General features: G+C 39.4%; 1 protein-coding gene and 10 non-coding genes across 12 annotated transcripts; 10 read left to right on the top strand and 1 right to left on the bottom strand.

Annotated features, from left to right (window-relative positions):
* Nucleotides 1-1,359: 1,359 nt before the first annotated feature.
* Nucleotides 1,360-10,012, bottom strand: LOC133639226 (uncharacterized). 2 transcript variants are annotated; one of them, XM_062032386.1, is made up of 8 exons: nucleotides 9,918-10,012; nucleotides 4,914-5,136; nucleotides 4,483-4,659; nucleotides 3,649-3,718; nucleotides 3,478-3,560; nucleotides 3,193-3,262; nucleotides 2,742-2,916; nucleotides 1,360-2,609 (listed from the first exon to the last, which is right to left on the bottom strand). In XM_062032386.1, exons 2-8 carry the CDS (start codon nucleotides 4,974-4,976, stop codon nucleotides 2,564-2,566), a joined length of 684 nt encoding a protein of 227 aa, XP_061888370.1. In that variant the 5' UTR covers nucleotides 4,977-5,136; nucleotides 9,918-10,012; the 3' UTR covers nucleotides 1,360-2,563. The 2 variants fall into 2 exon arrangements, with proteins under 2 accessions (XP_061888370.1, XP_061888371.1); XM_062032387.1 differs by lacking the exons at nucleotides 4,914-5,136; nucleotides 9,918-10,012 and adding an exon at nucleotides 4,030-4,196 and having other exon boundaries at nucleotides 4,483-4,818.
* A 547-nt stretch (nucleotides 10,013-10,559) lies between these two features.
* Nucleotides 10,560-10,631, top strand: trnac-gca (transfer RNA cysteine (anticodon GCA)). Its single transcript has one exon. It is a non-coding gene; the product is annotated as a tRNA-Cys (tRNA).
* Nucleotides 10,632-10,918: 287 nt separating this feature from the next.
* trnac-gca (transfer RNA cysteine (anticodon GCA)) lies at nucleotides 10,919-10,990 on the top strand. The gene has a single exon. It is a non-coding gene; the product is annotated as a tRNA-Cys (tRNA).
* Nucleotides 10,991-14,290: 3,300 nt separating this feature from the next.
* Nucleotides 14,291-14,362, top strand: trnac-gca (transfer RNA cysteine (anticodon GCA)). The gene has a single exon. It is a non-coding gene; the product is annotated as a tRNA-Cys (tRNA).
* Nucleotides 14,363-15,540: 1,178 nt separating this feature from the next.
* Nucleotides 15,541-15,612, top strand: trnac-gca (transfer RNA cysteine (anticodon GCA)). The gene has a single exon. It is a non-coding gene; the product is annotated as a tRNA-Cys (tRNA).
* A 1,365-nt stretch (nucleotides 15,613-16,977) lies between these two features.
* trnac-gca (transfer RNA cysteine (anticodon GCA)) lies at nucleotides 16,978-17,049 on the top strand. Its single transcript has one exon. It is a non-coding gene; the product is annotated as a tRNA-Cys (tRNA).
* Nucleotides 17,050-17,336: 287 nt separating this feature from the next.
* Nucleotides 17,337-17,408, top strand: trnac-gca (transfer RNA cysteine (anticodon GCA)). The gene has a single exon. It is a non-coding gene; the product is annotated as a tRNA-Cys (tRNA).
* Nucleotides 17,409-19,482: 2,074 nt separating this feature from the next.
* On the top strand, nucleotides 19,483-19,554 carry trnac-gca (transfer RNA cysteine (anticodon GCA)). The gene has a single exon. It is a non-coding gene; the product is annotated as a tRNA-Cys (tRNA).
* A 287-nt stretch (nucleotides 19,555-19,841) lies between these two features.
* On the top strand, nucleotides 19,842-19,913 carry trnac-gca (transfer RNA cysteine (anticodon GCA)). The gene has a single exon. It is a non-coding gene; the product is annotated as a tRNA-Cys (tRNA).
* A 3,322-nt stretch (nucleotides 19,914-23,235) lies between these two features.
* On the top strand, nucleotides 23,236-23,307 carry trnac-gca (transfer RNA cysteine (anticodon GCA)). The gene has a single exon. It is a non-coding gene; the product is annotated as a tRNA-Cys (tRNA).
* A 996-nt stretch (nucleotides 23,308-24,303) lies between these two features.
* On the top strand, nucleotides 24,304-24,375 carry trnac-gca (transfer RNA cysteine (anticodon GCA)). The gene has a single exon. It is a non-coding gene; the product is annotated as a tRNA-Cys (tRNA).
* The last annotated feature ends 1,353 nt before the right edge of the window (nucleotides 24,376-25,728 follow it).

The following is a 25,728-nucleotide window of genomic DNA, read 5'->3' as shown; positions in this document are numbered from 1 at the left end:
GACAGGCGTGTGTTGCTCAGTGGTGGAGCGTTTGACTGCGGGTAAAAAGGTCCCCAGTTCAAATCTGGGCGCCCCCTCATCAGAGTCCTCCACTTTTTCCGATGGTTTCCTGAGCTTCTCCAATCTTATTGAGCCATGTTTTATACCCAAATTGTGTTATGTCTAATTGAATTATTATCTTTATCAGGGGGTGTAGCTCAGTGGAGGACCCTTTGACTGCAGATCAAGAGGTCCCTAGTTCAACTCTGGACCCTCTTCAGGATCCACCACTTTTTCTGAGTTTTAAAAATTTTCTTGAGCAATTTTTTAAACCCCAAGCATATTTTGTACAAACAAATTTTCAACATTGCTAGGTGGTGTAGCTCATTGGTAGAGCATTTGACTGCAGATCAAGAAGTCCCGAGTTCAGCTCCGGGCCCCACCCCCTAATCAGAATCCCCTACTTCTTCTGAGCATTTTTTGTTCTTCTACTTTTTTTTTGAGCAATGTTTTAAAACCAAAAAGTGTTTTTATAATAAAATCAACATACTTAAAAGGGGGTGTAGCTCAGTGGTAGAGCATTTGACTGCAGATCAACAGGTCCCCAGTTCAGCTCTGGGTGCCCCCTCATCAGGTTCCTTCACCTTCTGTGAACAAAGACTCAACTTATATGACTCTCATTAGCGTTGTGCAAAACCACAAATGCTATTTGTACAATTGAACACATTTGTAATATCAGACAGGTGTGTTGCTCACTGGTAGAACATTTGACTGCAGAACAAGAAGTGTCCACTTCAAATGTAGTTAGTTTTCCTCTTTACCTTTTGTGGTCAATTCCAATATATACATGTTTTAATGAGCAATGTTCAAAACCTAAAACATAATTTGTACGATGAAACAAGGTTTTTGGACAGCGTTTGCAGCTCACTGGTACACTGTAAAAAATGTCACCGTTTAATTACAGTAACCTACTGGCAGCTAATGGTTCCAGTATAATACTGTTTTTCTACAGCACACATACTGTGATTTATCACTACAGTTTATTACTGTAAAAGGTATCACAGTACTGTGCTGTATCAAATATACACTTCACAGCATAATACTGTCATCTGTTTAGCGGCATTACACTGTTATTTTAGTGTATCTACTGTAATATCCATGAACAGTTAATCACAGTAAAATAATTGTAAGCATTATAGACTGAGCTTTACAGTATAATGCCATTAGAAGTTAATGAGTTGAACTTTTAATTTTTCAAAATCAAAACCCCTGCAATCTGCTGGCATAAAAATGACTGGAGAAATGGCCTTGCAAGTTTATGCTTTTATTAACCAATCATTTTAAAACGCATCAAATACATTCAATGTACATTTAGTGCATTCTTCTTATTTTCAGTAAAGCATTTTAACATTTAGAACATGTCAACTTCATTTCAAACTGGAGACAAATAACTGAACACGAGTCAAGTGTTTAGTTGTCGGCTACATAAAGCCCCACTCAAAGTCTGTGAGATTTTTTATAAGGATGGCTACGTGAGGATTTACAGTTGCTGCCTTTTTCTGGACAAGCTTCCCGGTCTTCTTGGACACCACTTTTCCCTGGCTAGCCTTTGTTCCCCTCTCAGGGTTAACGCCAATGAATCGCCTAAAAAAAGAGAGAAAGCATATTAGATATTCTGTTGTGATTGAAAATTACTTGCAGTCGATACAGAACTCCCCCCACATTGTTAATTTAGGAATATGCACTGCACAAATATTCATATCAATTTTAGGATATATGTGAGCCTAAATCATAACCACAGCTGTAGATGAGTGAATGCTCTAAAACCCATTAAGACAAATTCAGAGAGGAAGACAATGCTAAAGCCTCCCCAATCCCTCTCTCTATTTGTGTTTTCTCTCCATCTACGGGACCGTGTATTTACGCTGTTTCCTGCTTTCACCCATTTAACATATCATTACCTGCTCATTACCTATCTTCTCTGCATCCTGGGGTCACACTGGTGTTTCCTGCCTTTACCCATTCAACATATCTTTACTTGCACATTACCTACCTTCTCTGCATAGTGTGGTCACGCTGGTGCTTTCTGCCTTTACCCATTCAACATATCTTTACCTGCACATTACCTACCTTCTCTGTATCCTGGAGTCTAGCTGGTGTTTCCTGCCTTTACCCATTCAACATATCTTTACCTGCACATTACCTACCTTCCCTGCATCCTGGGATCACACTGGTGCTTCTTTCTTTCACCATACAACATATCTTCACCTGCACATTACCTACCTTGTCTGCATTGCCTCGACCACACCGGCGCTTCCTTCTTTCACCCATTCAACATACCGTCACCCGCACATTACCTACCTTCTCTGCATAGTGGGGTCACGCTGGTGCTTCCTGCCTTTACCCATTCAACATATCTTCACCCGCACATTACCTACTTGCTCTGCATCCTCGGGTCACGCTGGTGCTTCCTGCCATCACCCAGTCAACATATCTTTACCTGCAAATGACCTACTTTTTCTGCATCCTGGGGTCAAACAGGTGCTTCCTTCTTTGACCCAGTCAACATATCTTTACCTGCACATTACCTACCTTCTCTGTATCTTAGAGTCAAACTGGTGCTTCGGTCCCTAATGAGAAGGTCCACAAAGGAACAGAAGAGTCATTGATTTAAGGCACAAAATTGGGGAAATGACAAGTCAAATTCCTGAACAGAGGTGAGAAAAGGGGCAAAATATCCTAACAGTATGAAGAGGATTTACCTTTGAACAAATTCCAATGTCCGAGCCCCTTCCTCTTGGTATGCCAAGTTGAACACATAGTAGGTGGCAAGAAGGGCAGCAAGCCCTGAGATGAAGCTAGGTTGGACGCCTTCGCAGATGACATCACCTTCCATGCTGATCATCCAACGTTTTATTGTGACTTTGTCACCAGCAACTGGTAGTCAAGAAATGCAGTTTATGTTCCTAAACAGTATCCGATATGGGTAACATTTTAAAAGGTATTTGGAATGGCCACCTCACACCCAAGAATATATTGCTCTCTCTTTACTTTGTTTACATCTAGTCTCCTAAGGTGTACTGCTGCAAATCATTACTTTCCAATGTTCGGAATGACAAAAACAACAATGATACAAATACATCTACAGGAGAGCATAGTATACATACGTTTAGGACAAACAGACTTATGTTCTGCACTCCATGAGACACTTACCCAGCAGTATCAGTCGTGGACTGGTCGGGAGGGTCAGTGTCCGCTCCACATCGGCTGCAGTGGCAGACATCTGTAGAAAAAATAGGTCACCATGATGACTTGTGACAAAATATAACATGGCAGTTGGGAGCATAATTTAATTAAAATGTAGGAATACAATATTTCTGCATAATTTGGTGGGTAAGAGATTGAAAAACAATAACAAAAAAACATTGAATTTTAGAATATTTATAATATTAATTTAGATGTTTGTATGCTTTTGTAGCTTAATAGTGCTAAACTTACATCTGCAAGGAGTATCAGTGCATCTCTTCTTTCATCAAAATAGGCCATCAACAGCTGGATGATACGAAGAGTCAACTCCCCATCTTCATCCACAGGAAGGGTAGACTGAGCATTATGGTTCTCAGCTTTAAGACAAACAGACTTAAGTTCTGCGCTCCATGAGACACTTACCCAGCAGTATCAGTCGTGGACTAGTCGGGAGGGTCAGAGTCCGCTCCACATCGGCTGCAGTGGCAGACATCTGTAGAAAAAATAGGTCACCATGATGACTTGTGACAAAATATAACATGGCAGTTGGGAGCATCATTTAATTAAAATGTAAGAATACAATATTTCTGCATTTGTCCAAACCGTCTTTTTGTTCTGAGTGGTTTGGTTCTTCCTTCACGATTGATGTTCTCAATGCGTGTTTTCATTTGAGTGAGGAATGAAGTAAAACCTCCACTAATTATGGCACCTTCTGGTGTCATATCAGCAAAACTACATGGGTACTGCTTAACACTTTTTTGGCAGATTACGAGACACTCACTGCGCGTTGGATTAGCCTCTTACCTTCTCATTTCATCCACAAGGATTCTAATCATTTGGCGTCGCTTGTCAGGAGCAGGTCTCCTGCTGTTGGCGATAGCTGATTGCACTTCAGCAGGCATTTTATCCCATGGGACTTGAAAGGTTTCATGCCATTTACTGGATATTATGGCGGGCTGGCTTACTCCACTCTGAGAACAAAGTTAAGTTAAAGTTAAAGTACCAATGATTGTCACACACACACTAGGTGTGGCGAAATTATTCTCTGCATTTGACCCATCACCCTTGATCACCCACTGGGAGGTGAGAGGAGCAGTGGGGAGCAGTGGGCAGCAGCGGTGGCCGTGCCCGGTAATCATTTTTGGTGATTTAACCCCCAATTCCAACCCTTGATGCTGAGTGCCAAGCAGGGAGGTAATGGCTCCCATTTTTATAGTCTTTTGTATGACTCGGCCGGGGTTTGAACTCACAACCTACCGATCTCAGGAGGTGCTGAAGCTGGTAAAGAGCTTGACAAGGGCGAAAAGCCAGCCAGTGAAGATGAAGAGGAGCAAGGCAATGGACTGGAGAACAAAGACAGACTTCCGCCTGCAGACTTTTGATGTACCAAGTCATCTGGCAAGGGGTGGAGATCAAGCACGACTGTTGTAGTTTCTAAAACGCATAGAAATAAAGCAAAATGTATACATCACTAGATTCAAAATTTCTCCCATATGCATGCATGTCAATTCAAACAATTGTTTGGAATACAACTGCATTAAGGCTTTTGGGAGAACTGTAGAATATCTGACAGGTGCAAATCTCTACTCGAATGTATTCATTCTATGTCAAATGAGTGTTATTCTTTCTCAACAATTACTGTAGCTTTAACTAGATGGGAGAACTACAAACACAAGATTGATAGTTACCCATTTTGAATGCCTCCAGAAGTTTCCTTTGCTGGATAACAGGCAAGAGGTCTTTGATCTCATCCTGCTCTACATACTTGAGGTCTGCTTTTGATTCCACACCTGAGCTTTTCAGTGTTGAGATGACCAGTTGTACAATATCCTCAGACAGGTTGGGTAAAGTTCTGAGGATGATGACTTTTATTTCCTCACAGATGGATGACATGAATCTAGAATATAGGGACTGAATGGTGAAGAATTAGTGAGGACACGCCCCGAATAAAATATTCAGGCAGTGGGTAGTAATCGAACAGCTCTGCTTGACTAACAGAGAAGTTATGCATATGTGTATTGTAATAGGCATTAATGTAAGGTTGACCTAACAGCCTGATATACCTCAGTGATAAAATACACTGTTACATTTTTATGAATGACAACCTTTTTAATTTTTCCTACAACAAGGCCATCATCATTACGACCTATAACAACAAACATGTTGCTCTTATATGTTGTCCCTTTCACAGTCACGTGATGACTAATGAGGGTATTTTGAGGATCAAAGTTAAGATTAGATAGATTAGATAGTACTTTATTGATTCCTTCAGGAGAGTTCCCTCAGGAAAATTTAAATTCCAGCAGCAGTGTACAAAATTGTAAAAAGTAAAAAGTAAATAATGGGGGTATAAATGGAGACAAAATAGAACAATATTACAATAGAATAAAAATAAAAAGCAACGATGAGAATAAAAATATAACAGTAAAATAAGAATATAACAAGAGAAACTAGGCAGTAGTGACCATGTTATGAAAAAGTATTTCACTGTTATTGTTATTGAGCAATTGACTGTCTCATCTTTGTATTGTAGTCTTCCACAATAAGTTCAGTTCCCTTCTCTTACCTCAACAGATGGTAGAAACAGGGTCCCAGAACTGGGGGGGTGGTATTTTTTTTTTTTTTGATAAAGAAATACAATCATCATGATTGTATTTCTTTATTCATGTGTGCTTAAGGACTGTATCTCTGTAGACTGTATTGATCTACATTGATATAATAATGTATATATTGTGTGTTTTATGTTGATTTAATAAAAATAAAAACAATTTTTTTCTTTTCTTGTGCGGCCTGCTACCAATTGGTCCGCGGCCCGGTGGTTGGGGACCACTGCCGTATATCATCGCACTTCGCGCTACATGAGACAATATTACAAGTTAAACCTTTTGCACTATACATATCAGTCCTACTCTTGCCATATTTATGGCGACGGCTGTGAGTTTTGAAGGCTGAGAAGTTGGAAAAAACTATTGTGCATTCAGGGAAAGCACACTTAAACGATGCATTAGGCATACAAGCATGTGTCTAACATACGCAAATACATTCCTGCAAGTCGTAGCACAAATGTTGAAAGTTATCATCTTTTTGAGATGACTATGACAGTATGATCACTATGACAAAAATGAAGAAAACTTAGCTAGCTAGCATGCGGCGGTACATGTGGTCAACGATGTCTGTGATGCTCACTGTGACGCTAAGTAATTTCGGACTTTATAAATATATATATAAAGCAATTCAAACAGAAAATGACACATCAAGTTACAAGTGACTCTTACCTTGTTATCAAAAACACACCAGTAGAATGGATTTAGGTGATTGTATAGCTGGAGGTGGCAGCAGGTTATTGCTCGTCCATCCATCGGTACTTGACAACGTCAGAGTTATGATGTGCGGAATGATACGTGAATATTGATAAAAGGAGTGCCAGATCTTTATGCTCTAAAATTGATTTTCAAATCAAAATGTCGATACTTTGATAGTACATGTTTTGAGGTAAAATATCATTAATAGCAACACAATGGGAAGTATTATTTAAATATTGTATAAGTGACACGGTTTAGTGCAGACCTGGGCATTCTGCGGCCCGCGGGCCGCCTCCGGCCCTTTGTGCGTCCCTGTCCGGCCCGCGTGAGGCCAATTATAAATTACAAAATAAATTTTAAAAAGTATCTATGTCGAGTGTGCAATACAACGGTGCTGCTTTTGTTTTGAAAATCGTTATTTGTATTACTTCCGTGTGGACGTATGCGTGATTGTGAGTGAATGTGAACAACTGCAATTACAAAATAAAGTTGAAAAAACATCTATGTCCTGCGCGCAATACAACTGTGCTGCTTTTATTTTGAAAAGTATTATTTATGGGCGTGTGTCCGTGTGTAACCTGCGAGTGAAGGTGCACATGCAGCGACAAGTGATGCACGGTTTACACCCGAGACGCCAAAAAGAGAAAAGTCGATGAGGAATGCCGTGTTTTCAACAAGACAAGAACTGCAAAGCAACGTCCCCTCACCTAAGGTGCGTGCCTGCGCAATTGCGCACTGCTCAAGCGTCCGCTGCGTGCAGCAAGTATATATGCCGCGCACCAAATCAAATCCCATCTGAATTATAAACAAAATAAACATATTTATTCTATGGAATTTTGCAATGCAACTTTGAGTGACAGTGACAACAAGCGGCCCTAACGGTGTTCGTCAACACCGTTCAATTGAACACCGTTCAATTATTGTAACGTCTATCGAGATGCTTCGAGGACAGGAATTATATCGATCACTTTATTGAACAAAACTGTTTATATTCGGACATAACCACACCAAAAACATGAGTAAAACAATTCTATCTCGAAAAACTAGTCATTTTCTGCCGTACAAACCAGGCCAAAACCAACTTGTCATCTGTCACCAACACGCATAGCACTAAACCACTGGTGCGTTTATGGCCACACAAAAAGTCGGACAACTCAAACACCACACAAAGTTACACTATGACTCCTCAGTCATACGTGTGCTTATTTTACTGTCATTTATTATTAATGTTAATTTATTTATATTAGTCATGGAATGCTGTTATACACACTATGTTGAAGTATTACTATTATTATTATTATTATTATTATTATTATTATTATTATTATTTATCTTACGGTATATATCAAAAGTAATTGTCCTGGGTATGACTCAAAACTGCATCCGGTGATGAGGCTTCAGTTCGGGAGTTCTGGAGTTTTGGGGAAGGTGGAGTTACCCCTCAGTCATCATTGCTCCCAGGTCCACTCTGACCCGGGGTGGTAGTACCTGTCAGGGTCCCAGCTATGGGTTGAATAGCATTTCAAAGACCTCAACGGTGGAAGTGGCGGAGGATGACACTGCATGTCACAACGGCACTGAAGGCGGATGAAGGCTGCAACAGAGAGTGGTCTCCAGTCGTCATGGATCCATGCCACTGGATCAAGGCCCCTCTCTGCCAAGGACCGTGTGGTGGCTGCAGGCGCATCAGTCTCCCCACGCTAAAAGACGTCACACGCAGGCGTCCTCCCGAATGGGAATCCATCCATTCTGAGGACAGTCATACTCGACTACGAGTGACTGCCGATGATGATCAAAAATAATATTGAGCAAAATTTAATTGAAATATTGTCGATGTGGCCCTCCAGCAGTGCTCGGGTAGCTCATGCGGCCCCCGGTAAAAATTAATTGCCCACCCCTGGTTTAGTGGGAACTACTTTTTCTTCCACCTGGGTACGTGTTATTCGTGAGAGCAGCAGATCGAATTGTGGGCGGACCCAAGAAACAAGTCTGAAAAATACTGTATTATACTGTAGGTTGTGCAGTAGCTTACTGTTGGTCGATATTTTTTGTAAAATGCAACAAAATGTACAGTACTTAACTGTATTTAAGAAGAACAGTATATAACTGTAATTTTTTTTTGTATTTTTACAGTAATTTTTTACAGTGTAGAGCATTTGACTGCAGGTAAAAAGGTCCCCAATTCAACTCTAGGCGCCCCCTCATCAGAGTGCTCCACTTTTTCCGATGGTTTCCTGAGCTTCTCCAATTTTATTGAGCCATGTTTTATACGCAAATCGTGTTATGTAAAATTGAATTACTATGTTTAACAGGGGGTGTAGCTCATTGGTAGAGCATTTGACTGCAGATCAAGAGGTCCCCAGTTCAACTCTGGGTGCCCCCTCATCATGTTCCTCCACTACCTTTGAACAAAGTATCAACTAGTACAACATTTTTTAGTGTTGTTCAAAATCACAAATGCCATTTGTACAATTAAACAAATTTGTAATATCGGACAGGCGTGTTGCTCAGTGGTGGATCGTTTGACTGCCGAACAAGAAATCTCTACTTCATTTCTGGTTACTCTCATAAGTTTTCCTTTTGTCCTTTTGTGGTCGATACCAATACATACAAGTTTTAAAAAGCAATGTTCAAAACCTAAAACATATTTTGTATGATGAACCAAGGTTTTTGGATTGTGTTTGCAGCTCACTGGTAGAGCATTTCACTACAGATAAAAAGGTCCCCAATTCAACTCTGGCGCCCCCTCATCTGAGTGCTCCACTTTTTCCGATGGTTTCCTGAGCTTCTCCAATTTTATTGAGTCATGTTTTATACGCAAATCGTGTTATGTCTAATTGAATTTATATCTTTATCAGGGGGTGTAGCTCAGTGGAGGACCCTTTAACTGCAGATCAAGAGGTCCCTAGTTCAACTCTGGACCCTCTTCAGGATCCACCACTTTTTCTGAGCTTTAAAAATATTCTTCTATTTTTGAAACCCCAAGCATATTTTGTACAAACAAATTTGCAACATTGCCAGGTGGTGTAGCTCATTGGTAGAGCATTTGACTGCAGATCAAGAAGTCCCGAGTTCAGCTCTGGGCCCCACCCCCTAATCCAGGGGTCGGCAACCCAAAATGTTGAAAGAGCCATATTGGACCAAAAATACAAAAACAAATCTGTCTGGAGCCGCAAAAAATTAAAAGCCATATTACATGAGATATAAATGTAATTAAGAGGACTTAAAGGAAACTAAAAGACCTCAAATATAGCTACAAAAGAGGCATATGCAATATGTACATATAGCTAGCCTAAATAGCATGTTAGCATCGATTAGCTTGCAGTCACGCAGTGACCAAATATGTCTGATTAGCACTCCACACAAGTCAATAACATCAACAAAACTCACCTTTGTGCACTCATGCCCAACGTTAAAAGTGTGGTGGACAAAATGAGATAGAAAAAGTGGCATAAAACACGTCCTAGAAAGTCGGAGAATGTTATACATGGACACAAACTATACAGCGAGTTCAAGGACCGCCAAAATTAGTAGGACAAAACGGCGCTCGCCAAATACTCGAATCAGTGAAGCATGTGTAATATAAACAGTGTGATTTATAACAATTAGCGAGGTTTAGCAAAACCACAAATGCTATTTGTACAATTGAACACATTTGTAATATCAGACAGGTGTGTTGCTCACTGGTAGAACATTTGACTGCAGAACAAGAAGTGTCCACTTCAAATGTAGTTAGTTTTATAAGTTTTCCTCTTTACCTTTTGTGGTCAATTCCAATATATACACGTTTTAATGAGCAATGTTCAAAACCTAAAACATATTTTGTACGATGAAACAAGGTTTTTGGACAGTGTTTGCAGCTCACTGGTAGAGCATTTGACTGCAGGTAAAAAAGGTCCCCAATTGAACTATGGGCGCCCCCTCATCAGAGTGCTCCACTTTTTCCGATGGTTTCCTGAGCTTTTCCAATTTTATTGAGCCGTGTTTTATACGCAAATCGTGTTATGTATAATTGCATTACTATGCTTGACAGGGGGTGTAGCTCAGTGGTAGAGCATTTGACTGCAGATCAAGAGGTCCCCAGTTCAACTCTGGGTGCCCCCTCTTTAGGGTCCACCACTTTTTCTGAGCTTTAAAAAAAAATAATTCTTGAGCAATTTTTTAAACCCCAAGCATGTTTTCTACAGACAAATCTGCAACATTGCCAGGTGGTGTAGCTCATTGGTAGAGCATTTCACTGCAGGTCAAGAAGTCCTGACTCCAGCTCTGGGTGCCACCCCCTAATCAGAGTCCTCTACTTCTTCCAAGTGTTTTCTAATTTTATACAAATTACTTGAGCAATGTTTTAAACCCAAAAAGTGTTTTGTATAATGTAATCAACATACTTAAAAGGGGGTGTAGCTCAGTGGTAGAGCATTTGACTGCAGATCAAGAGGTCCCCAGTTCAACTCTGGGTACCCCCTCATCAGGTTCCTCCACTCTAGGGATGGGCGATACCACACTTTTAGGATTCGATACGATACCGATACTTTTTCTCGCATTTTCATCGATACCGATACCAATAATTTCTTATTGGCAATTTTTTGTCAGTCAAAAATATTATTACTATTGTTATTATTTAAGACAAATCACAAGACAAATACAGACCATTTATACCACACGTATTATGGTCAATATATAATAAAAGTAAAATTAAAATAAATAACATAGATATGAAAAATAAATTAAATATTATATATAATAATAACTATATATTATATATAATAATAATTAAATATTAGGGCTTTCCAATTAACAGTCAAATCCGAATTGCAAGAAGCTACAGTTATTTTTTAAAGTTTGTGATATAATTAGCAATTAATGAAATATGAAATAGGCTAATGTTTTCGAAACGTAAGAAATCATGTTACAGATTAAAATGAAAATCACATTCAATCATATATTCAAGATTTTCTTGGAAAAAAATAAAACTGTAATGCAAAGATGAAGAATCTCCAAGTTGTATCTCTTTCTTATCTTGTTTTAAATACTCAAGCAATTTTCAACTAGGGATGATGTTTGATAAGAAATTATCGAGTTCGAGTCTATTATCGAATCCTCTTATCGAACCGATTCCTTATCGATTCTCTTATCGAGTCCAGATAGGTTGTTGTATATGGAAAAAAAACACAATATTTGGTTTAACAAAAGCTCACTTTTATTATATAAGAAAACAATTTAATCTAAAAAATTAATAAATATTGACTGTTACCCCCCTAAAAAAATAAAATAAAATAAATAAATATTGACTGTTGTTACCCAAAAGGATATTAAGTGGGATTTTTCAGAAAAACAAATATATACAGTATCACAAAAACAACCTGTCTCTGTGATCACTATAGGTGTATAAATAATACTATAGTGTTAAATAAAATCAGTCCCTTGGGCACAAAACTGGAAATTATACAGCTCTCCAAAAAGTGCACTTCTGCTGCTATTTGACATAACTGTTTGTTATGATGCTTTGACATTTTTGCACTTTATTTCTTTATTGAGAAAAGTTGTTTGCAAATGTGGTTACAATGCTAAAAAATGAAAAGTTAAAGCCAAAAAAATAAGAAATACACTTTATTGAGTTAATATTATTTCTTTATAGGGGGAAAGATGTTATGAGCTAGGGAATATAACAACTACACTACCCATCATGCAACGGGAGTGACGAGCATGCGCGGTAGCCCCGAAAAGTGTTGCATGTCGTCACCCGTGAAAGTAAACGTCAAGAACTCAGCCAACACGCCTCGTCTGCATTATTTATAATTAGACAGACAACACATATACAGTGTGATTTTGTTTTGTTTACAAGGAAAGAAAAACAAAAGTTAAAAAAGGGAGATGTGTTGTATATATATGTATGTGCTGCGGTTGCTTTAAGAACGTTGCGACAGCTGCCGTAAAGGAGGTGCGTTGCTAGCCTGGTTGCTATGTTTCCGGTGGGTCGTAAAAGTGTTCTTCATGTGTTTGTACCCTGCTCAAATCTCTCAGTAAAGTTATTCATTGGATTATACCTTTTGTTTTGAACTTTATTACACCTTGGAACGCTTTTTCCCGTCCATTTTTTTCCTGCTTTTGCTATCTGCGCCTAATGACTGAGCTACGTGACTGATTTCTTGTAATGTCACACGGAGCATTTCTGGTCGGGACGGGATTCGTTCCGAGGGATTCGAATGAAGAACCAACTCTTTTCTTTACTATAGTGGTCTCGATAATGAGTACCGGTTCTCAAAAAGGGATTCGAGTCCGAGGACTCGGTTCTTTTCTTATCGAATAACCGGGAAAACCAGTTTCGAGTATCATCCCTATTTTCAACTAACAGTAAATTCCCCTGTGTGGAAATTATTTGAATTTAGGATAATCATTTAAACAAAAATATTCAGTAAACATTACTAAAAACAAAAACAAAACAATGCCTGTTTTAAGGCAACAATTGGACAACACTGGATATTCCTGGCTGCATCGCTGTCGGCTGGCTATGTGTGTGTTGCACGTTGACGACGCTCATTCGCTGTCTCCTGTCACGTGACTGGGCCAGCTCTATACTCTGCCAGGTACAGGGGTGTCCCAGCACATAGTAAGTTAAGTAAGTCATCAAAAACATCTGAAAGTGATGCTTGCACCCCCCACACGCCGTTTTTTGGTTTATATCGATACTTTTTTCAGAAAAGTGATGCCAAATGAGCAGCGTGTGAGTATCGATATATCGATACCACATGATCGATACGCACATCCCTACTCCACTCCCTTTGAACAAAGTCTCAACTTGTACAACTCATTTTAGTGTTGTTCAAAATCACAAATGCCATTTGTACAATTAAACAAATTTGTAATATCGGATAGGCGTGTTGCTCAGTGGTGGAGTGTTTGACTGCGGGTAAGAAGGTCCCCAGTTCAAATCTGGGCGCCCCCTCATCAGAGTCCTACACTTTTTCCCCTCATCAGACTCTCATTAGCGTTGTGCAAAACCACAAATGCTATTTGTACAATTGAACATATTTGTAATATCAGACAGGTGTGTTGCTCACTGGTAGAACATTTGACTGCAGAACAAGAAGTGTCCACTTCAAATGTCGTTAGTTTTATAAGTTTTCCTCTTTACCTTTTGTGGTCAATTCCAATATATACATGTTTTAAAGAGCAATGTTCAAAACCTAAAACATAATTTGTACGATGAAACAAGATTTTTGGACAGGGTTTGCAGCTCACTGGTAGAGCATTTGACTGCAGGTAAAAAGGTCCCCAATTCAACTCTGGGCGCCCCCTCATCAGAGTGCTCCACTTTTTCCGATGGTTTCCTGAGCTTCTCCAATTTTATTGAGCCGTGTTTTATACGCAAATCGTGTTATGTATAATTGAATTATTCTGCTTAACAGGAGGTGTAGCTCAGTGGTTGAGCATTTGACTGCAGATCAAGAGGTCCCCAGTTCAACTCTGGGTGTCCCCTCTTCAGGGTCTGCCACTTTTTCTGAGCTTTAAAAAAAATAATTCTTGAGCAATTTTTTAAACCCCAAGCATGTTTTCTACAGAGAAATCTGCAACATTGCCAGGTGGTGTAGCTCATTGGTAGAGCATTTCACTGCAGATCAAGAAGTCCTGAGTCCAGCTCTGGGTGCCACCCCCTAATCAGAGTCCTCTACTTCTTCCGAGTGTTTTCGGATTTTCTACAAATTACTTGAGCAATGTTTTAAACCCAAAAAGTGCTTTGTATAATGGAATCAGCTTACTTAACAGGGGGTGTAGCTCAGTTGTAGAGCATTTGACTGCAGATCAAGAGGTCCCCAGTTCAACTCTGGGCGCCCCCTCATCAGGTTCCTCCATTTCCTTTGAACAAAGTCTCAACTTGTACAACTCTTTTAAGTGTTAATCAAAATCACAAATTCCATTTGTACATTAAACAAATTTGTAATATCGGACAGTCGTGTTGCTCAGTGGTGGAGCGTTTGACTGCGGGTAAAAAGGTCCCCAGTTCAAATCTGGGCGCCCCTCATCAGAGTCCTCCACTTTTTCCGATGGTTTCCTGAGCTTCTCCAATCTTATTGAGCCATGTTTTATACCCAAATTGTGTTATGTCTAATTGAATTATTATCTTTATCAGGGGTGTAGCTCAGTGGAAGACCCTTTGACTGCAGATCAAGAGGTCCCTAGTTCAACTCTGGACCCTCTTCAGGATCCACCACTTTTTCTGAGTTTTAAAAATTTTCTTGAGCAATTTTTTAAACCCCAAACATATTTTGTACAAACAAATTTGCAACATTGCTAGGTGGTGTAGCTCATTGGTAGAGCATTTGACTGCAGATCAAGAAGTCCCGAGTTCAGCTCTGGGCGCCACCCCCTAATCAGAATCCCCTACTTCTTCTGAGCATTTTTTGTTCTTCTACTTTTTTTTTGAACAATGTTTTAAAACCATAAAGTGTTTTTATGATAGAATCAACATACTTAAAAGGGGGTGTAGCTCAGTGGTAGAGCATTTGACTGCAGATCAACAGGTCCCCAGTTCAACTCTGGGTGCCCCCTCATCAGGTTCCTTCACCTTCTGTGAACAAAGACTCAACTTATATGACTCTCATTAGCGTTGTGCAGAACCACAAATGCTATTTGTACAATTGAACACATTTGTAATATCAGACAGGTGTGTTGCTCACTGGTAGAACATTTGACTGCAGAACAAGAAGTGTCCACTTCAAATGTCGTTAGTTTTCCTCTTTACCTTTTGTGGTCGATTCCAATATATACATGTTTTAATGAGCAATGTTCAAAACCTAAAACATAATTTGTACGATGAAACAAGGTTTTTGGACAGGGTTTGCAGCTCACTGGTAGAGCATTTGACTGCAGGTAAAAAGGTCCCCAATTCAACTCTAGGCGCCCCCTCATCAGAGTGCTCCACTTTTTCCGATGGTTTCCTGAGCTTCTCCAATTTTATTGAGCCATGTTTTATACGCAAATCGTGTTATGTAAAATTGAATTACTATGTTTAACAGGGGGTGTAGCTCAGTGGTAGAGCATTTGACTGCAGATCAAGAGGTCCCCAGTTCAACTCTGGGTGCCCCCTCATCAGGTTCCTCCACTACCTTTGAACAAAGTATCAACTTGTACAACTCTTTTTAGGGTTGTTCAAAATCACAAAAACCATTTGTACAATTAAACAAATTTGTAATATCGGACAGGCGTGTTGCTCAGTGGTGGATCGTTTGACTGCCGAACAAGAAGTCTCTACTTCATTTCTGGTTACTCTCATAAGTTTTCCTTTTGTCCTTTTGTGGTCAATACCAATACATACAAGTTTTAAAAAGCAATGTTCAAAACCTAAAACATATTTTGTATGATGAAACAAGGTTTTTGGATTGTGTTTGCAGCTCACTGGTAGAGCATTTCACTACAAAAAAAAGGTCCCCAATTCAACTCTGGCGCCCCCTCATCTGAGTGCTCCACTTTTTCCGATGGTTTCCTGAGCTTCTCCAATTTTATTGAGCCATGTTTTATACGCAAATCGTGTTATGTCTAATTGAATTTATATCTTTATCAGGGGGTGTAGCTCAGTGGAGGACCCTTTAACTGCAGATCAAGAGGTCCCTAGTTCAACTCTGGACCCTCTTCAGGATCCACCACTTTTTCTGCGCTTTAAAAATATTCTTCTATTTTTGAAACCCCAAGCATATTTTGTACAAACAAATTTGCAACATTGCCAGGTGGTGTAGCTCATTGGTAGAGCATTTGACTGCTGATCAAGAAGTCCCGAGTTCAGCTCCGGGCCCCACCCCCTAATCAGAGTCCCTTACTTCTTCTGAGCGTTTTTTGTTCTTCTAAAATTTTCTTGAGCAATGTTTTAAACCCAAAAAGTGTTTTACAATAGAATCAACATACACAAAAGGGGGTGTAGCTCAGTGGTAGAGCATTTGACTGCAGATCAACAGGTCCCCAGTTCAACTCTGGGTGCCCCCTCAACAGGTTCCTTCACCTTCTGTGAACAAAGTCTCAACTTATACGACTCTCATTAGCGTTGTGCAAAACCACAAATGCTATTTGTACAATTGAACACATTTGTAATATCAGACAGGTGTGTTGCTCACTGGTAGAACATTTGACTGCAGAACAAGAAGTGTCCACTTCAAATGTAGTTAGTTTTATAAGTTTTCCTCTTTACCTTTTGTGGTCGATTCCAATATATACACGTTTTAATGAGCAATGTTCAAAACCTAAAACATATTTTGTACGATGAAACAAGGTTTTTGGACAGTGTTTGCAGCTGACTGGTAGAGCATTTGACTGCAGGTAAAAAGGTCCCCAATTGAACTATGGGCGCCCCCTCATCAGAGTGCTCCACTTTTTCCGATGGTTTCCTGAGCTTTTCCAATTTTATTGAGCCGTGTTTTATACGCAAATCGTGTTATGTATAATTGCATTACTATGCTTGACAGGGGGTGTAGCTCAGTGGTAGAGCATTTGACTGCAGATCAAGAGGTCCCCAGTTCAACTCTGGGTTCCCCCTCTTTAGGGTCCACCACTTTTTCTGAGCTTTAAAAAAAAATAATTCTTGAGCAATTTTTTAAACCCCAAGCATGTTTTCTACAGACAAATCTGCAACATTGCCAGGTGGTGTAGCTCATTGGTAGAGCATTTCACTGCAGATCAGGAAGTCCTGACTCCAGCTCTGGGTGCCACCCCCTAATCAGAGTCCTCTACTTCTTCCAAGTGTTTTCTAATTTTATACAAATTACTTGAGCAATGTTTTAAACCCAAAAAGTGTTTTGTATAATATAATCAACATACTTAAAAGGGGGTGTAGCTCAGTGGTAGAGCATTTGACTGCAGATCAAGAGGTCCCCAGTTCAACTCTGGGTGCCCCCTCATCAGGTTCCTCCACTCCCTTTGAACAAAGTCTCAACTTGTACAACTCATTTTAGTGTTGTTCAAAATCACAAATGCCATTTGTACAATTAAACAAATTTGTAATATCGGATAGGCGTGTTGCTCAGTGGTGGAACGTTTGACTGCGGGTAAGAAGGTCCCCAGTTCAAATCTGGGCGCCCCCTCATCAGAGTCCTACACTTTTTCCCCTCATCAGACTCTCATTAGCGTTGTGCAAAACCACAAATGCTATTTGTACAATTGAACACATTTGTAATATCAGACAGGTGTGTTGCTCACTGGTAGAACATTTGACTGCAGAACAAGAAGTGTCCACTTCAAATGTCGTTAGTTTTATAAGTTTTCCTTTTTACCTTTTGTGGTCAATTCCAATATATACATGTTTTAATGAGCAATGTTCAAAACCTAAAACATAATATGTACGATGAAACAAGATTTTTGGACAGTGTTTGCAGCTCACTGGTAGAGCATTTGACTGCAGGTAAAAAGGTCCCCAATTCAACTCTGGGCGCCCCCTCATCAGAGTGCTCCACTTTTTCCGATGGTTTCCTGAGCTTCTCCAATTTTATTGAGCCATGTTTTATACGCAAATCGTGTTATGTAAAATTGAATTACTATGTTTAACAGGGGGTGTAGCTCAGTGGTAGAGCATTTAACTGCAGATCAAGAGGTCCCCAGTTTAACTCTGGGCGCCCCCTCATCAGGTTCCTCCACTTGCTTTGAACAAAGTATCAACTTGTACAACTCTTTTTAGTGTTGTTCAAAATCACAAATGCCATTTGTACATTAAACAAATTTGTAATATCGGACGGGCGTGTTGCTCAGTGGTGGATCGTTTGACTGCCGAACAAGAAGTCTCTACTTCATTTCTGGTTACTCTCATAAGTTTTCCTTTTGTCCTTTTGTGGTCGATACCAATACATACAAGTTTTAAAAAGCAATGTTCAAAACCTAACATATTTTGTATGATGAAACAAGGTTTTTGGATTGTTTGCAGCTCACTGGTAGAGCATTTCACTACAGATAAAAAGGTCCCCAATTCAACTCTGGCGCCCCCTCATCTGAGTGCTCCACTTTTTCCGATGGTTTCCTGAGCTTCTCCAATTTTATTGAGCCATGTTTTATACGCAAATCGTGTTATGTCTAATTGAATTTATATTTTTATCAGGGGGTGTAGCTCAGTGGAGGACCCTTTGACTGCAGATCAAGAGGTCCCTAGTTCAACTCTGGACCCTCTTCAGGATCCACCACTTTTTCTGAGCTTTAAAAATATTCTTCTATTTTTGAAACGCCAAGCATATTTTGTACAAACAAATTTGCAACATTGCCAGGTGGTGTAGCTCTGGTAGAGCATTTGACTGCAGATCAAGAAGTCCCGAGTTCAGCTCTGTGCCCCACCCCCTAATCAGAGTCCCTTACTTCTGAGCATTTTTTGTTCTTCTACAATTTTCTTGAGCAATGTTTTAAACCCAAAAAGTGTTTTACAATAGAATCAACATACACAAAAGGGGGTGTAGCTCAGTGGTAGAGCATTTGACTGCAGATCAACAGGTCCCCAGTTCAACTCTGGGTGCCCCCTCAACAGGTTCCTTCACCTTCTGTGAACAAAGTCTCAACTTATACGACTCTCATTAGCGTTGTGCAAAACCACAAATGCTATTTGTACAATTGAACACATTTGTAATATCAGACAGGTGTGTTGCTCACTGGTAGAACATTTGACTGCAGAACAAGAAGTGTCCACTTCAAATGTAGTTAGTTTTATAAGTTTTCCTCTTTACCTTTTGTGGTCAATTCCAATATATACACGTTTTAATGAGCAATGTTCAAAACCTAAAACATATTTTGTACGATGAAACAAGGTTTTTGGACAGGGTTTACAGCTCACTGGTAGAGCATTTGACTGCAGGTAAAAAGGTCCCCAATTGAACTATGGGCGCCCCCTCATCAGAGTGCTCCACTTTTCCGATGGTTTCCTGAGCTTTTCCAATTTTATTGAGCCGTGTTTTATACGCAAATCGTGTTATGTATAATTGCATTACTATGCTTGACAGGGGGTGTAGCTCAGTGGTAGAGCATTTGACTGCAGATCAAGAGGTCCCCAGTTCAACTCTGGGTGCCCCCTCTTTAGGGTCCACCACTTTTTCTGAGCTTTAAAAAAAAATAATTCTTGAGCAATTTTTTAAACCCCAAGCATGTTTTCTACAGACAAATCTGCAACATTGCCAGGTGGTGTAGCTCATTGGTAGAGCATTTCACTGCAGATCAAGAAGTCCTGACTCCAGCTCTGGGTGCCACCCCCTAATCAGAGTCCTCTACTCCTTCCAAGTGTTTTCTAATTTTATACAAATTACTTGAGCAATGTTTTAAACCCAAAAAGTGTTTTGTATAATGTAATCAACATACTTAAAAGGGGGTGTAGCTCAGTGGTAGAGCATTTGACTGCAGATCAAGAGGTCCCCAGTTCAACTCTGGGTGCCCCCTCATCAGGTTCCTCCACTCTAGGGATGGGCGATACCACACTTTTAGGATTCGATACGATACCGATACTTTTTCTCGCATTTTCATCGATACCGATACCGATACCAATAATTTCTTATTGGCAATTTTTTGTCAGTCAAAAATATTATTACTATTGTTATTATTTAAGACAAATCACAAGACAACTACAGACCATTTATACCACATGTATTATGGTCAATATATAATAAAAGTAAAATTAAAATAAATAACATAAATATGAAAAATAAATTAAATATTATATATAATAATAACTATATATTATATATAATAATAATTAAATATTAGGGCTTTCCAATTAACAGTCAAATCCGAATTGCAAGAAGCTACAGTTATTTTTTAAAGTTTGTGATATAATTAGCAATTAATGAAATATGAAATAGGCTAATGTTTTCGAAACGTAAGAAATCATGTTACAGATTAAAACGAAAATCACATACAATCATATATTCAAGATTTTCTTGGAAAAAAATAAAACTGTAATGCAAAGATGAAGAATCTCCAAATTGTATCTCTTTCTTATCTTGTTTTAAATACTCAAGCTATTTTCAACTAGGGATGATGTTTGATAAGAAATTATCGAGTTCGAGTCTATTATCGAATCCTCTTATCGAACCGATTCCTTATCGATTCTCTTATCGAGTCCAGATAGGTTGTTGTATATGGAAAAAAAACCCAAAATATTTGGTTTAACAAAAGCTCACTTTTATTATATAAGAAAACAATTTAATCTAAAAAATAAATAAATATTGACTGTTACCCCCCTAAAAAAATAAAATAAAATAAATAAATATTGACTGTTGTTACCCAAAAGGATATTAAGTGGGATTTATCAGAAAAACAAATATATACAGTATCACAAAAACAACCTGTCTCTGTGATCACTATAGGTGTATAAATAATACTATAGTGTTAAATAAAATCAGTCCCTTGGGCACAAAACTGGAAATTATACAGCTCTCCAAAAAGTGCACTTCTGCTGCTATTTGACATAACTGTTTGTTATGATGCTTTGACATTTTTGCACTTTATTTCTTTATTGAAAGAAAATTCTATGAAGAGAAAAGTTGTTTGCAAATGTGGTTACAATGCTAACAAATGAAAAGTTAAAGCTAAAAAAAGAAATACACTTTATTGAGTTAACATTATTTCTTTATAGGGGGAAAGATGTTATGAGCTAGGGAATATAACAACTACACTACCCATCATGCAACGGGAGTGACGAGCATGCGCGGTAGCCCCGAAAAGTGTTGCATGTCGTCACCCGTGAAAGTAAACGTCAAGAACTCAGCCAACACGCCTCGTCTGCATTATTTATAATTAGACAGACAACACATATACAGTGTGATTTTGTTTTGTTTACAAGGAAAGAAAAACAAAAGTTAAAAAAGGGAGATGTGTTGTATATATATGTATGTGCTGCGGTTGCTTTAAGAACGTTGCGACAGCTGCCGTAAAGGAGGTGCGTTGCTAGCCTGGTTGCTATGTTTCCGGTGGGTCGTAAAAGTGTTCTTCATGTGTTTGTACCCTGCTCAAATCTCTCAGTAAAGTTATTCATTGGATTATACCTTTTGTTTTGAACTTTATTACACCTTGGAACGCTTTTTCCCGACCATTTTTTTCCTGCTTTTGCTATCTGCGCCTAATGACTGAGCTACGTGACTGATTTCTTGTGATGTCCCACGGAGCATTTCTGGTCGGGACGGGATTCGTTCCGAGGGATTCGAATGAAGAACCAACTCTTTTCTTTACTATAGTGGTCTCGATAACGAGTACCGGTTCTCAAAAAGGGATTCGAGTCCGAGGACTCGGTTCTTTTCTTATCGAATAACCGGGAAAACCAGTTTCGAGTATCATCCCTATTTTCAACTAACAGTAAATTCCCCTGTGTGGAAATTATTTGAATTTAGGATAATCATTTCAACAAAAATATTCAGTAAACATTACTAAAAACAAAAACAAAACAATGCCTGTTTTAAGGCAACAATTGGACAACACTGGATATTCCTGGCTGCATCGCTGTCGGCTGGCTATGTGTGTGTTGCACGTTGACGACGCTCATTCGCTGTCTCCTGTCACGTGACTGGGCCAGCTCTATACTCTGCCAGGTACAGGGGTGTCCCAGCACATAGTAAGTTAAGTAAGTCATCAAAAACATCTGAAAGTGATGCTTGCACCCCCCACACGCCGTTTTTTGGTTTATATCGATACTTTTTTCAGAAAAGTGATGCCAAATGAGCAGCGTGTGAGTATCGATATATCGATACCACAGGATCGATACGCACATCCCTACTCCACTCCCTTTGAACAAAGTCTCAACTTGTACAACTCATTTTAGTGTTGTTCAAAATCACAAATGCCATTTGTACAATTGAACAAATTTGTAATATCGGATAGGCGTGTTGCTCAGTGGTGGAGTGTTTGACTGCGGGTAAGAAGGTCCCCAGTTCAAATCTGGGCGCCCCCTCATCAGAGTCCTACACTTTTTCCCCTCATCACACTCTCATTAGCGTTGTGCAAAACCACAAATGCTATTTGTACAATTGAACATATTTGTAATATCAGACAGGTGTGTTGCTCACTGGTAGAACATTTGACTGCAGAACAAGAAGTGTCCCCTTCAAATGTCGTTAGTTTTATAAGTTTTCCTCTTTACCTTTTGTGGTCAATTCCAATATATACATGTTTTAATGAGCAATGTTCAAAACCTAAAACATAATTTGTACGATGAAACAAGATTTTTGGACAGGGTTTGCAGCTCACTGGTAGAGCATTTCACTGCAGGTAAAAAGGTCCCCAATTCAACTCTGGGCGCCCCCTCATCAGAGTGCTCCACTTTTTCCGATGGTTTCCTGAGCTTCTCCAATTTTATTGAGCCGTGTTTTATATGCAAATCGTGTTATGTATAATTGAATTACTCTGCTTAACAGGAGGTGTAGCTCAGTGGTTAAGCATTTGACTGCAGATCAAGAGGTCCCCAGTTCAACTCTGGGTGTCCCCTCTTCAGGGTCTGCCCCTTTTCTGAGCTTTAAAAAAAATAATTCTTGAGCAATTTTTTAAACCCCAAGCATGTTTTCTACAGACAAATCTGCAACATTGCCAGGTGGTGTAGCTTATTGGTAGAGCATTTCACTGCAGATCAAGAAGTCCTGAGTCCAGCTCTGGGTGCCACCCCCTAATCAGAGTCCTCTACTTCTTCCAAGTGTTTTCGGATTTTCTACAAATTACTTGAGCAATGTTTTAAACCCAAAAAGTGCTTTGTATAATGGAATCAGCTTACTTAACAGGGGGTGTAGCTCAGTGGTAGAGCATTTGACTGCAGATCAAGAGGTCCCCAGTTCAACTCTGGGTGCCCCCTCATCAGGTTCCTCCACTTTTTCCGATGGTTTCCTGTGCTTCTCCAATCTTATTGAGCCATGTTTTATACCCAAATTGTGTTATGTCTAATTGAATTACTATCTTTATCAGGGGGTGTAGCTCAGTGGAGGACCCTTTGACTGCAGATCAAGAGGTCCCTAGTTCAACTCTGGACCCTCTTCAGGATCCACCACTTTTTCTGAGTTTTAAAAATGTCCTTGAGCAATTTTTTAAACCCCAAGCATATTTTGTACAAACAAATTTGCAACATTGCTAGGTGGTGTAGCTCATTGGTAGAGCATTTGACTGCAGATCAAGAAGTCCTGAGATCAGCTCTGGGCGCCACCCCCTAATCAGAATCCCCTACTTCTTCTGAGCATTTTTTGTTCTTCTACTTTTTTTTTGAGCAATGTTTTAAAACCAAAAAGTGTTTTTATAATAGAATCAACATACTTAAAAGGGGGTGTAGCTCAGGGGTAGAGCATTTGACTGCAGATCAACAGGTCCCCAGTTCAATTCTGAGTGCCCCCTCATCAGGTTCCTTCACCTTCTGTGAACAAAGACTCAACTTATATGACTCTCATTCGCGTTGTGCAAAACCACAAATGCTATTTGTACAATTGAACACATTAGTAATATTAGACAGGTGTGTTGCTCACTGGTAGAACATTTGACTGCAGAACAAAAAGTGTCCACTTCAAATGTAGTTAGTTTTCCTCTTTACCTTTTGTGGTCAATTCCAATATAAACATGTTTTAATGAGCAATGTTCAAAACCTAAAACATAATTTGTACAATGAAACAAGGTTTTTGGACAGGGTTTGCAGCTCACTGGTAGAGCATTTGACTGCAGGTAAAAAGGTCCCCAATTCAACTCTAGGCGCCCCCTCATCAGAGTGCTCCACTTTTTCCGATGGTTTCCTGAGCTTCTCCAATTTTATTGAGCCATGTTTTATACGCAAATCGTGTTATGTAAAATTGAATTACTATGTTTAACAGGGGGTGTAGCTCAGTGGTAGAGCATTTGACTGCAGATCAAGAGGTCCCCAGTTTAACTCTGGGCGCCCCCTCATCAGGTTCCTCCACTTCCTTTGAACAAAGTATCAACTTGTACAACTCTTTTTAGTGTTGTTCAAAATCACAAATGACATTTGTACAATTAAACAAATTTGTAATATCGGACAGGCGTGTTGCTCAGTGGTGGATCGTTTGACTGCCGAACAAGAAGTCTCTACTTCATTTCTGGTTACTCTCATAAGTTTTCCTTTTGTCCTTTTGTGGTCGATACCAATACATACAAGTTTTAAAAAGCAATGTTCAAAACCTAAAACATATTTTGTATGATGAAACAAGGTTTTTGGATTGTGTTTGCAGCTCACTGGTAGAGCATTTCACTACAGATAAAAAGGTCCCCAATTCAACTCTGGCGCCCCCTCATCTGAGTGCTCCACTTTTTCCGATGGTTTCCTGAGCTTCTCCAATTTTATTGAGCCATGTTTTATACGCAAATCGTGTTATGTCTAATTGAATTTATATCTTTATCAGGGGGTGTAGCTCAGTGGAGGACCCTTTGACTGCAGATCAAGAGGTCCCTAGTTCAACTCTGGACCCTCTTCAGGATCCACCACTTTTTCTGAGCTTTAAAAATATTCTTCTATTTTTGAAACCCCAAGCATATTTTGTACAAACAAATTTGCAACATTGCCAGGTGGTGTAGCTCTTTGGTAGAGCATTTGACTGCAGATCAAGAAGTCCCGAGTTCAGCTCTGTGCCCCACCCCCTAATCAGAGTCCCTTACTTCTTCTGAGCATTTTTTGTTCTTCTACAATTTTCTTGAGCAATGTTTTAAACCCAAAAAGTGTTTTACAATAGAATCAACATACACAAAAGGGGGTGTAGCTCAGTGGTAGAGCATTTGACTGCAGATCAACAGGTCCCCAGTTCAACTCTGGGTGCCCCCTCAACAGGTTCCTTCACCTTCTGTGAACAAAGTCTCAACTTATACGACTCTCATTAGCGTTGTGCAAAACCACAAATGCTATTTGTACAATTGAACACATTTGTAATATCAGACAGGTGTGTTGCTCACTGGTAGAACATTTGACTGCAGAACAAGAAGTGTCCACTTCAAATGTAGTTAGTTTTATAAGTTTTCCTCTTTACCTTTTGTGGTCAATTCCAATATATACACGTTTTAATGAGCAATGTTCAAAACCTAAAACATATTTTGTACGATGAAACAAGGTTTTTGGACAGGGTTTGCAGCTCACTGGTAGAGCATTTGACTGCAGGTAAAAAGGTCCCCAATTGAACTATGGGCGCCCCCTCATCAGAGTGCTCCACTTTTTCTGATGGTTTCCTGAGCTTTTCCAATTTTATTGAGCCGTGTTTTATACGCAAATCGTGTTATGTATAATTGCATT

This window comes from Entelurus aequoreus, linkage group LG22 (assembly GCF_033978785.1).
Source record: "Entelurus aequoreus isolate RoL-2023_Sb linkage group LG22, RoL_Eaeq_v1.1, whole genome shotgun sequence".
Classification (NCBI taxonomy): Eukaryota; Metazoa; Chordata; class Actinopteri; order Syngnathiformes; family Syngnathidae; genus Entelurus; species Entelurus aequoreus.
This window is presented reverse-complemented; position numbering and strand designations above follow the sequence as displayed.